This window comes from Myxocyprinus asiaticus, chromosome 3 (genome assembly GCF_019703515.2).
Source record: "Myxocyprinus asiaticus isolate MX2 ecotype Aquarium Trade chromosome 3, UBuf_Myxa_2, whole genome shotgun sequence".
Lineage (NCBI taxonomy): Eukaryota > Metazoa > Chordata > Actinopteri > Cypriniformes > Catostomidae > Myxocyprinus > Myxocyprinus asiaticus.
Window position 1 is genome coordinate 45426107 of NC_059346.1, and position 13454 is coordinate 45439560.

Consider the following 13454-nt stretch of genomic DNA (forward strand, 5'->3'; position numbering starts at 1 on the left):
CTCAACTGAAATCCAAAAACAGGGGTTGCACACTTTCTTGTGATACTTATCCTCAGGTGTTCAAAGACATGTTAAGTGCTAATAGTTTGCAACAGCAATTGCAGAATATTATTTCCCACATAGCTTGATAACAACATACGTTATGTGTGAAACAGTGTGGAACAGTAGATTGTAGATTCACTGAACATTTGCTGTATCACCTCCATCAGATTACAATCAATTGTTAACACTAAATGCTTAAATGCTAAATCTTTCTTTTTTCAGGTCAACAATGTTTTTGTTTCTCTCCTCAGTTTGGAATGCCAAATGTGCTCAAAGTCCTTGTGGTGGCATAGTGACTTGCCTCAGTCCGGGTAGCGGAGGACGAATCTCAGCTGCCTCCGCGTCCAAGACCGTCAATCCGCATCTTATCACGTGGCTTGTTGAGCACATTACCGCAGAGACGTAGCGTGTGGAGGCTTCACACTATTCTCCGCAGCATCCACGCACAACTCGCCATGCACCCCACCGAGAGTGAGAACCACATTGTAGTGACTGAGGAGATTAACCCAATGTGACTCTACCCACCCTAGCAACCAGGCCAATTGGTTGCTTAGGAAGCCTGACTGGAGTCACTCAGCACGCCCTGGATTTGAACTTTCAACTCCAGGTCCCAGACGTGCTCAATGGGATTGAAATCCGGGCTCTTTGCTGGCCATGGCAGAACACTGACATTCCTGTCTTGCAGGAAATCACGCACAGAACAAGCAGTATGGCTGTGTTCTGCAGAAGAAAGAAAGTCATATACATTTGGGATGGCATGAGGGTGAGTAAATAATGAGAGAATTTTCATTTTTGACTGAACTATCCCTTTAAGTGAAACTAGTTTTCAACAGAAATTGCAGTGTGAATTTCACATAACATAACAACATGCATACAATATAAGGTTGGTTCTTGGAGTATGTAGCCACTAGAGGGAGCCAGTTTCCTTATTAACACCCAGATAGCTTCTGAATTCTTTGGGAAGAGAGATAACACTTTTTAGAACAACCTCCATCCCTAGCACTATTGCAAAGTAACTGGATTGAAATCTACAGAGGTACCTGTATCTATAGGAATACCTATATTTTGTCTTAAATTGTTGGACAACACTATGCATGCCTGTATATATTCCTGTTATAAGGGTTACTAAAGTGCAGCGTCTGACATCATGATCAGTGTTGCCTTTTCCTGGGGATATCCGTCAAAAACAGAGAGGCTGAGAGGGGGACAGGATCAGGAAAACAAGCGCTCACTTGGTGGAGAGTGGGCTGTGCTGAAGAGGTGAGATTACAAATACGTCTTAGACACATTTTTATCCACTATATTTTTGACATTTCTACATGGCTGGCACAGTGTACTGTATAATTTATGCAGCATCAGTACAGAGGAACTCAATATAACCTATATTTTATATGCATTTCCATGATGTAAAAGGAAGTGCCTGAGATTACAAATGTGAACATACTGTGTGTAAAACAAAATTGCTGTCTCAATTATTGGTAGCTATTACATTATTAATTAAAATATATATTTATATATATATATATATGACAACAGGTGTTATTTGTTAATACACTGCATATGATGGAAACGCCAAAGATGCATCTGAGGCACAACAAAATTTTTGCAAAAACATTTAGTCTCTCCCTCCACTGTGTGTTTAGCTCTATCTCTCTCACTTTTCTCACTCATGTCTAAACTTATGAGTGTGAGCAAGTAGAGCTCCTGCCCTACAGCTGTTGTGGTTCAAGGGCAGGAAGCAGCTTGGTTCCCACACAAAGGTACAAATCAAACACCCAGACCAGTACAGACTCACACACAACAGCACAAATGCCAGGCACAGGCATAAAAATAAGTACAGTGAACAAATACACACGAAGACAAACAGGACATTCCTACTGTCTGATGCTACAAACCAACAGATTTACAAGCACTGTTTCCACTGAAACAAATGGTTTAGCTCACAAATGACAGGTTGACTCTTACTTCATTAATACATACACACAGTATCAGGGCCGTAGCTAGTGGGGTGGAAGGTTGGAATGATTCTAGGAGCCCAAAGGTCCAGGGGGGCTTTCAAAAAATTTTTAAATGTATTTTTAATAGGTAAGGGGCCCAAAGCATTATGGAGTCAGGGGGCCCAAAATTCCTGGCTACGGCCCTGTACAGTGTATGTATGTATATATATATATATATATATATATTATTATACTGTATATACACGCAATATATATGCCATAAAACCAAATATGATTTTGTTCAAATTTCATACAAATGACAACTCAATTTACCTGCACTTCTGTACTTTATGCACAGTACAATAATTTTCAAGAGTTTTTAGCTATAATATGCTGGTTCATTCACAAAATGCATCACAAATACACATTATTTTTGTGAGTAATTATGAGGAATTAAGTTACAGGAAGATTGCTAAATAAATTGGTAACATACTCTATTACTTGCAACTTAGCATGCAATTTGTATTTAAAGCAACCATACAGCACAACTGCAAGGGCAGTCATCTGGAGCAACCTGGGGTTAAGTGTCTTACTCAAGGGCATTACAAATGACCCCATATAACTAGGCTGTGTTGAACAATGATTTGCATTTAAAAGCACACATAATTCGCAAGCTGAATTTGCAGAACTTCAAAACTGTTTTACTAAAAATGCCTTACGAGAATAACTTACAAAATAAAGTCTTGCAGGTAGTGATAGTAGGATAGTTGAGACACCATTATGTCTGGTTCTCATTGGAAAAAGAAAATATAGTCAGTAAAGAACAGGTTGCCTGGTGAACATTTCTGTTAGGTAAGAGAGTAAACTACAGTTAACCCACTGAATTTATCACTTCAGTTTTTTGTTTTTTTGTTTTTTTTTTTCAAAATCATACAACATGCCAAATTTCCACAGGCAACTGTTTTGAAATATACGTCTCTCTTTCTCTGACTTTCTATCTGTGCATACACCTATGCTGGGAAGAAAGGCTCAACTCTTTCCCAAGGTCCTAGAGCACGTGGTTTAAAATTGGATCCTGAATGACCCACCCTCCCTATTGAAACGTCACCGCAGCTCAATCACTGAGATCCTGTTACACTGCCGAAGATTTTAAAAACATTTGAATGAGAGTCTATTGAACTGTCAAAGACACATTCAAAAAAACAAAAACAAAGTACCTACAGACAATTAAGTCAGGTTTGAGAGTTAAGAAAAGCTTGAAATTATGTTTTTACTGGGGGTTGAGTGTTAAATATAAAGACATTATTTTCCACTCTTGTTTCTCGGTCCAGAGCATGCAAAATTCAGTGCTTGACCAAATGCAGAGCTTTTTCTGTTTTTGTTGTTCTGTTGATTTTATTCTTCAGCAAATTGATTCTTAATAAACACATGTGAGCATAGAAAAGCTTTTTTTTATTTATCTTTTTTTTAAATCTAATTATTAATTGAATTTTAATGTTTACATTTTTTACATGCACATATTTTAAGTTTAAAATTCCATTTGTCACTGCATGAATACATGTACACTAATAAAGCCATTGCTTGTCATGCTTCTAGAAGTTATAAAATGGCCTAGTTTTGGGCTTCAGTCTCTGTGCCAAATTTGGGCTACCGGGCAAAAAAAAAAACAGCATGCAGTAGCCTAGTTCCCATGGTGCCGAAGGACTTCACTTCAAGAGAACTCCACTGTTGCCAGAAGAAATGCCGGACAAGTTGTTTCCCCATTTGTTATTATATATTTAACAAATGGATTGTAGTTAAACAAATGTTTTGAAAGTTTCACAGAATTTCACCTATCTGTGAGTCACCCCAGAATAATTTTGTAATATTTGTTTTTTGTATATACAATTTTGACTGTGACCAGTGTGCTGTATTTAATTATTCATTCATTTATTTAAAGTCCAAAATGCAAAAATACTAACCTTAATACTTTACATTTTTAATTAAATACTGATAACATCAGAGTAAGTTATTTGGTGCAATAAACATGATAATATCACAACATGTTAGGTACTTTTAAGAAACAAATATCCTGTTTTAGTTGAAGTTATGATCCTAAGCTCTTTTATATTATTCTTGATTAATTACAATTAATTACAGCAAAGCACCCCCACAACATGATGCTGCCACCCCCATGCTTCACGGTTGGGATGGTGTTCTTCGGCTTGCAAGCCTCACCCTTTTTCCTCCAAACATAACGATGGTCATTATGGCCAAACAGTTCAATATTTGTTTCATTAGACCAGAGGACATTTATCCAAAAAGTAAGGTCTTTGTCTCCATGTGCACTTGCAAACTGTAGTCTGGCTTTTTTATGGCGGTTTTGGAGCAGTGGCTTCTTCCTTGTTGAGCAGCCTTTCAGGTTATGTCGATATAGGACTTGTTTTACTGTGGATATAGATACTTGTCTACCTGTTTCCTCCAGCATCTTCACAAGGTCCTTTGCTGTTGTTCTGGGATTGATTTGCAGTTTTCGAACCAAACTCTAGGAGACAGAATGTGTATGATGGCTACGTGGTCCCTTGGTGTTTATACTTGCGTACTATTGTTTGTACAGATGAACGTGGTACCTTCAGGTGTTTGGAAATTGCTCCCAAGGATGAACCAGACTTGTGGAGGTCCACAATTTGTTTTCTGAGGTCTTTGCTGATTTCTTTAGATTTTCCCATGATGTCACGCAAAGAGGCACTGAGTTTGAAGGTAGGCCTTAAAATATATCCACAGGTACACCTCCAATTCAGTACACCTCCTATCAGAAGCTAATTGGCTAATTGCCTAAAGGCTTGACATCATTTTCTGGAATTTTCCAAGCTGCTTAAAGGCACAGTTAACATTAATGTATGTAAACTTCTGACCCACTGGAATTATGATATAGTCAATTAAAAGTGAAACAATCTGTCTGTAAACAATTGTTGGAAAAATTACTCATGTCATGCACAAAGTAGATGTCCTAAACAACTTGCCAAAACTATAGATTGCTAATATTAAATCTGTGGAGTGGTTAAAAAATGTGTTTTAATGACTTCAACCTAAGTGTATGTAAACTTCTGACTTCAACTGTATACTAAAAACATTTTTTTTAATTGTATATGTGAACATTCACTGAAAATAAATGTATGTAGTGAATTTATTTAAAATACTGTACCTGTATATATGTAGCATTTTTGCATCTCGCTTTTTAAGTAAATTCAACACATGGTCATTTTATGTCAGCATAACTAGAAAACCTTTGTTAGAAACTGTATACACAAATGTGTCAGTTCGTTCAACTTAATTTACTTAAAATAGTATCACACAAATAAGATTTAAGAACAAACACGCTGTTTCAAATTAAGTTTAATATTATTGTTTCTACCTAATTTAATTGGTTAAACAAAATGACAGGTCAGTTGTTAAACAATTGATTCCTCATAGAAGTACAGATAAAGCTGCACTTCAGCTTCACACATTCATTATTGAAATGATCAAAAACGTAATCGAATGGACCACTAATTGCCCTAATGGTTGCTTATTGTAAACGTATTTTTCATTGTTAGTGCATGTTAATGTAGTTATTCATGTTAACGAATACAACCTTATTGTAAAGTGTTACCCATCCAGTTTACCGCAGTCTCCATGAACACAGTCTCCACCCCTAAAGACGAACTTTATGACGGGCTTTTGTTATTAAAATAAGTGGCAATAGACGGAATAGAGTCGATCGGCTATAACGGAGTATACAGACAGAACACAGTGCGCGGAGCATTCAACACCCACTCGTGGGAACCACCGAGGTAAACAAAACAAACATTTAGGAGATGTGCTTTACATGTATGTATGTATTCTGCATTTGCAAAGTTTAATTATTTCTATCTCTTTGGAACAGTGTATTGAACCATCGGTATGGAGTACTGAAGTTGCAGTCTTCTTATATATATTTATATATATATATATATATTTTTTCTGCGGAACGTTTAATTAATATCGTTCGAACTGGGAAAGATTGTAAATATCGTGGACATTGGTCACTCGCCATTACCGAACCACTGAACGTTCACTCATTAATTTGGAGTGCTGTAGAGTTCGAAAGAAGCTCTGGCACATTATATTGTATCAAAAGCAGACGTGACGACCCGCAGTCGTCTACCTGTTGAAATCATGAGTCAGGCGGACATGACTTGCTCTGCGCGTCAAAGGGTGTTTCAGGAAGCGCTCAGGAAGGGCAACACTAAGGAACTTCACTCCCTCTTACAGAACATGACAAACTGTGAATTTAACGTGAACTCGTTCGGACCGGAGGGGCAGACGGCGTTGCACCAATCTGTGATCGATGGGAACCTGGAGTTAGTGAAGCTGCTGGTGAAGTTCGGCGCAGACATCCGACTGACCAACAGGGACGGATGGAGCGCGCTGCACATAGCAGCGTTTGGTGGACATCAAGACATCGTTCTGTACCTCATCACACGGGCGAAGTACTCATCAAGCGCACTCTGAGGCAATCAAACACTGTGCCAAAGCTTAATTGTGATAACGTGTTTATGGACTTGATTCAGTATCAGTAGGCACACAATTCAAATCCAAAAAGCAATTTTAGATATTGTTGGGTTGGTACAATGTCTTAGATGTGGTTTGCCAACTTTTGATGCACGATGAAAATGATCAATGTGTTATTTATCGAGATCGGCTTGTATTTATAGGTTCTGGAAAGGACAAACTGAACACTCAAATCAAAGTACAAAAGCTGACACTTGGTGGTCGTTCAAGATGACCGACACATACAGCATAATCTTATACAGACTTATATTATTTACACATTCTCTCTGCATGCCCTCTAAAACAGGGACTGATGTCAGCTACCTCAACTGTAATGCATTTATTGCCATAATTTTCATCAAGGTTAGTGTCATATAGTTGGCAGTTCAGGATCTGTTTGGCTCCCCATAAATGGAAATATCCAAACAACACTTCCTGGTCCAGACACTACCAAACAGAACTGTGTTTTGGGACTGTCATGTGTCGTTACTCATCAGTTCCCATTTCAACTGATTTCCGGACACTAAAGAGAAGCTTGTTTTAGAGAAAATGCGTTGGATCTGTGATAAGAGATGATTAGTGTTATTTTCAGCTGACATCTAAATGTCAGACTCCTCACATTTCAAGCCCGATTTTACAGTTTTGTCATTCAGATGTTGAGCAAATCCATAGAACAGTGACATCTCACACAAGTCTATAGACTGCAATATAATCTAAAGGCGTTTTCTGCTTAGACCCCTTGTCAACTCAGGCAAGATGTGGTAATGTTTGATTATGTTGTGACTTTTCGAACACTTGTGATGAAGTGTCATTCATAGTCAGTATGGGAATATATATCACTTATACTTGAGAATGTTTTAACTATTGCACTGATGGCTGTTTTATGACTTGTTGGTGTCATGCCAACTTTTAAAGATACTATTTTTCTAGATGGAAAAAGAATTCTTATTTTATGGAAACTCCAAGGTGGTTTTCACTAATTTTTTGCAAAGGCGTTTAAATGCCTATATTGAATTATGGAAAATTTTGTAACACACTCTGCTTGAATGTTCCTCTGAAAGTAGTTAAACATATTCTATAGACTATAACACCTATGTTAAACTTTTGGAATGATCAACGGTATTACAATGTTAATAACAATGTTATCAATAACAATGGTATAATTGTTATTATAATACATTTTTCCTAAGTTTAAACCCAAACCTCAACCCAACCATAAAGTCTAACCCCTTACCCAGTCCCTGAACCTAACCATGATTTTAATAGGAAAATAACTTTTGTGTACCACGGAAAAAGAAAAAATGGGGATTTGGAACGAGACGAGGGAAGCATATTACAGGTTATTAACATTCATCAGTCATTTGTATTGCATAAATAAAAAAGAACGAGGAGCCACATTTGCTAAAAATCCTATTAACATTTTTTATTGGCTTGTTGATTATTTTCTAAGAGAGTAAAAGTCGTGCGTTTTTGTACGAATACGATTTCTTACAATTTCGCAATTTCGTACTAGACTTGTCTTGACAGTGACAGTGTTAACTAGGTATCATTTTGACATGATGGGGGAACATACAAGTAGAGTGTCTACTCTTGGAGCACTTCCTATCTGACGTCCCATCCTCCTCTTTTTAAGGGGGATGATACATGTTAAAACCAGTGTAACTAGAAGTTGCACAATGCACAAGTCTTTACTTGATAATGCCATAACATTTATGACATGAAAGTAAATGTAACTTCTTTGATTGAGATAAAAGTCAAATGATTGATTTTGTTTGGACCAACTTTTGAAATATTATTTTCATCAAAGAAAAGTTTGTGGAAAAGAGGCCTACAAATTGTACTCTCTTTATTTTATTTTTTGTCTTTTGTGAATTTTTACTTTGTTGTGTGTTTTTTTATTTTTTTATATCTGTTTCGCTCTTTGTTTATGTGTGAAATTATGTAAGTGGTCATATTTTAAAGATATTACATTGCTGTATTTTGTGTTTTTGTACAAAGGCATTTTAGATATTAAATTCTGTGGTTTTAAGAAACTTGTTGGTGTAATGCATAGACTTGCACATGGCTCTATCCATGAATGAGGATTCTCTTGGAATGTTATTGTTCTTTTAAGTCAGTCTGTGGCTCTTCCTGTGCCTCAGGTAGCTGTTCAATAGTTCCAAGAAATAGGCTACAAGCGATCAAGATAAATTAACTGTGAAAGCACCTAGATATGCAGCTAGTCTAAACACATCTTTATAAATAAAGGTTATACAGTGTTTTGCAAGTCAGGGAAAAAACATGTTTTGCATTATTAAGTAGCTTCAAGCAGATGCTAGCCTTAGCATGTATTAGCTTCATGGTCAGTAGTTTGGCTGCAAACAAATGAACTAGCTACAACAACTCTGCAGAGTGAAACTTCACTGTTCAATATTGCCAGTACACACTACCACCAATCTTGTTACCTGTTGTGAAATAATTAAGTGTACTCCATTAAAAATTAAATGCAATTTCTTTGCTAGCATACTCATCAACAGTGCTATTAATATGCTGATGTAGCACTAATCTACAAACTAAAAAGTGTCAATTTCTGCATTATCTTGAACTTGAACTCTGAAAATAATAATTCAGAGAAGTGACACATATGAGTGACTGATAGTGATGGCAGTAGCAGTGCCCTAATAGCTACCATTTCAACAGATAGATTATATAGGCTACAGTGTGATATCATCTGAAAATATAATATCTATTATTATAAATTAGTGCTATATTCCAGCATAAGAAAAAAATAATTTCTAAATTATTTGGTTACTACATACAAATTGCATTTACATTACATAATTTACATGTGCTGTTAAAGCAGATATATTTCTGTAAACGTAACCGAATGACTGGTTAGGGGAACACTGGTAATAATGGGGAAAGCGTAAACCTGCACTACATTAAGTAAGACTGTTTATGTTTACATTTGGTTTACTGTATATCAGGGTTACTGGGAAACAATTCAGAAGCTTAAAATTGTTTATTTTACAACCAACTTCAAATAACATACCATTACATATTCTGTGAGCTGAGTGATGCAACAGAAGGCACAAAAAAAAAAAAAAATTTATAATAATAATAATAATAATAATAATAATAATAATATATATATATATATATATACACACACACACACACATACACACTACCGGTCAAAGGTTTTGAAACACTTGACTGAAATGTTTCTCATGATCTTAAAAATCTTTTGATCTGAAGGCGTATGCGTAAATGTTTGAAATTAGTTTTGTAAACAAAAATATAATTGTGCCAACATTTTAATTTATTTCATTATAAAACTAAAATTTAATTAAAAAAAATACATTTTTTGAAATTGATGACTTGGACCAAATAATAAGTGCCCAACATAAATGGGAACTCCTTCAATACTGTTTAAAAATCATCCCAGGGTGATACCTCAAGAAGTTGTTTGAGAAAATGTCAAGAGTACATGTCTGCAAATTCTAGGCAAAGGGTGACTACTCTAAAGATGCTAAAATATAACACAGTTTTGATTTATTTTGGATTTTGTTTAGTCACAACATAATTCCCATAGTTCCATTTATGTTATTCCATAGTTATTCTGATGACTTTACTTTTATTGTAAAATGTGGAGAAAAAATAATTATAATAAAGAATGAGTAAGTGTTTCAAAACTTTTGACCAGTAGTGTATATATTATTATTATTATTATTATTATTTTGTGACTCTTGTGTTTAATGTAGGTTACAACTAAAAAAAAAAAAACTTATATGAACTTGATTATGCAATAACTAGAGCATGACAGAAGATGTTTCACACATATTCTGACTTGATAGAAACTGCTTCATCTTGGTCTTCACGTCACCAAAACGAAAACATAAACTGTCATAACAGAGTTCTTATTAAACCTATAGTCCCAACAGCCAATCACAGAAGATAATGGTATAATGATGCACATTTAAATTGCATCCCATCAGCTGTTTTGAAATAGCAAAATACTTTTTCCTCATTACATACTGCTTTTTCTGCAAAAATCATGCACTCAAACATCCACCTTTTGGTACGTCCATTGACAGAAGGGGCAAAAGACAGATAGAGAGAGAGAGACAGGTGGCCAGGCCAATCCTTGCATGCCCTTTGCTCCTTTCTACTTCCTTTCACTATTTCACTCCATTTTGTGCGCTCTGGCTCGCAGTGACAAGCAGCCCCATTCACTAGTCCATTCTTCTCTCCACTTCTCTTTTGTTCGGCCAGCTCAACCTCTATTCATTCCCCAGACTGCCCACCATTGACGGGAGCCCCTGCCTAAGTCACACTGCCCGACCTGGACCCCCTCCCTTTACACTCACACATACATACACACACAGCGCTGCAGCTGCTATGGTAATGAGAGAGGGGACAAGCAAGGGAGAAGGCTGGAGAGAGGGAGGGAGGGGAAGGAAAGAGAAAGGAAGATCCTTCTCATGCAACTCAATGACTAGTGGCCCTTTTTTTTTTTTTTAAATGGAAAATCCATCTACCCGTTGCATTCCTCCTTTTCTTCCACCCTGTCGGCTTCCCACCCTGTTCCCTCCCCTAGTCTCCACACCTCCTCTCCTGACCTACTCTTTCTCATTCAAATCCATTTCACACCAGGCCCTGAAAAGGGATGTTCAAAGGTGTGTAAAGTAACCCTGATGCAACCCTTCAAGCCTGAGAAAGCCGTGTGTTTATGTGTGTATGCACTTGTGTGCATGACGGCCCCATCCAATATAGTCAGATGACAACTCGAAATAATTTGTACGAGGTGGCAAAATCATAAGATATTGTACTACTTGGCCCATACGAAAAGGTACAACTTTTATTCCCATACAGACCAACCAATTAACAAACAGAATTGAAATTGATTCAATACAGGCATAACATTTTAACTTGCCTCCTATCCAACAATTAATTTTAAGAAAGGAAACGTCTGCGAACCAATTTGTTTACTCATTCCATATTTTTTATGCAATATTAATGACGGATGTTATGTATGTCAGTAACCTGTAATACGTTTCCCTTGTCTCGTTTCAAATTTTCTTTCTTTCATGGCACACAAAAGCTATTTTCCAATGAAAATCATGGTTAGGTTTAGGTTTGGGATTTGGGTTAGGCATGAAACCGTGTTAATAGTACGAGATGGCAAAATCGTAAGAAATCTTACGAGTTGACTCATACAAAAATGTACGACTTTTACTTCCACAGAGAAAAATAGACAAACTAATGAACATTGAACATATTACAATGTTACTAAAAATGTTATTAACAATGTTATAGATGTTGTTAATAATAACGTTAGTAATGATGTTATAGATGTTATTAATAACAATGTTATTAGTTATATTATAATGATTTTTAAGCCCTACGCTAAACCTTAAACCTAAACTTGACCATAAATTCCAACCCCTTACCCAAACCCTGAACATAACCATGATTTTAAAAGGAAAATAACTTTTGTGGACCATGGAAGAATGGGGGTTTGGTAACAGACGAGGGAAGCATAAAGCAGTCATTTGTATTGCATGAATAAATAACCAAATTTGCTCACAAACGTTTCTTTTCTTAAAATAAAGTGTTGGATAGGAGATTAGCTAATTAGCTAAAAATCATTATAACATTGTTCATTGGTTCATAATTTTTTTTCTATGAGAGTAAAAGTCATGCGTTTTTGTATGAGTACAATTTCTTACGATTTCTTAATCTCGGGTTGGCCTCATCATTTAGTTGTGTGCATTATTGGATGGTTTATATACAGTAGATGGCACACTTGAATTGCTCATGCATTCCTAATATTGGTGCAGCAGTATTTTATACTCAAACCTTTCACACAATAGAGAAAGCACTGGAAGATGTACAGTGGACCCAAAATATTTTTGGACACTTAATCACACTTTCAATGCATTAGATAACAAAATATCAAACCAAGTGGCATCTGCAAACAAATGATCCAGACTTTCTCTCAGAGCTAACTTTTGCAGTTACTTGATTCCATAAAATTGATTTTATGAAATCAATTAATTTAGTTCCCCTCAAGTTCACACTGCGGCCATAGCACAGTAACAATAAGTGTAGTTCACCACATGTTGGACATGTTTACCTGTTTGTCCATGATTGCCCACTAAGTTTGACAATCATAAAGTGTCTACATATGTGATGTTAACTCTTAACAGTTTGTTTGTTGTTTTATATTTTATATAACACACTTCATTTAGTGAAATGTTTTGCCTGAAAAGTGTTCTTGTGCTATTTTGCTTCAAAATAATTGGCACATGATTTGATATTTTGTATCCAAATACTATGTAGGGCCACTGTACAGCAATATTTTGTCTCCAAGACCTTGTTGACATTTGTATATGTAGGACACAATACAAACTAAAATAAAAACAAGAAGAGATTTCTGTGTAAGAATTAAAATGGAAATTGTAGCAATAAAATGTTGCATTAATATAAATACATAGGAAACATAAGCTGCTAAAATATAATAAAACTAGCATGTAATATGTGTGTGTCTGGGTTTGTGCTTGTGTGTGTGTGTGGAGAATGGGGTGGACTGGGGGGCTCTGCTGGCAGACGGCTGAGGGGCCCCTTGCAGTCTGTACTGCAAAGCTATTCGTCTTATGTCTGCACAGGGTGACCTGTTAGACCATGTGACATCTGCCTGGCTGCCAGCACAGAAAAGAGATGCAGGAGTGCCCATATGGAGCCTCCTTTCTCCAAATACTGACACACAGATCAGCCCAGTGTGTGTGTGTGTGTGTATGTGTGTGTGTGTGTGTGTGTGTGTGTGTGTGTGTGTTTTGTTTTGATAAATAAGCACAGACACACTCGGATGGGGATGGGTTACACATCTGTGAGGTAACAGGTGGAGAGGCCATGAGTGAAGCGATAGATTTCATAAACGAC

The 13454-nt window shown here is 36.4% G+C and overlaps 1 protein-coding gene and 1 pseudogene across 1 annotated transcript; one reads left to right on the top strand and one right to left on the bottom strand.

Moving 5' to 3' along the window:
- Positions 1-1331, bottom strand: part of LOC127420713 (tyrosine-protein kinase JAK2-like) — a 40523-nt pseudogene extending 39192 nt beyond the window's left edge.
- Positions 1332-5702: 4371 nt separating this feature from the next.
- On the top strand, positions 5703-8889 carry LOC127422606 (notch-regulated ankyrin repeat-containing protein B-like). Its single transcript, XM_051666317.1, has 2 exons — positions 5703-5791; positions 5884-8889. Exon 2 carries the CDS (start codon positions 6156-6158, stop codon positions 6489-6491), a length of 336 nt encoding a protein of 111 aa, XP_051522277.1. The 5' UTR covers positions 5703-5791; positions 5884-6155; the 3' UTR covers positions 6492-8889.
- Positions 8890-13454: the final 4565 nt, after the last annotated feature.

Bases quoted from the DNA above. Each gene is read 5' to 3' on its own strand.
- LOC127422606 (XM_051666317.1), top strand. From the start codon at position 6,156: ATGAGTCAGGCGGACATGACTTGCTCTGCGCGTCAAAGGGTGTTTCAG.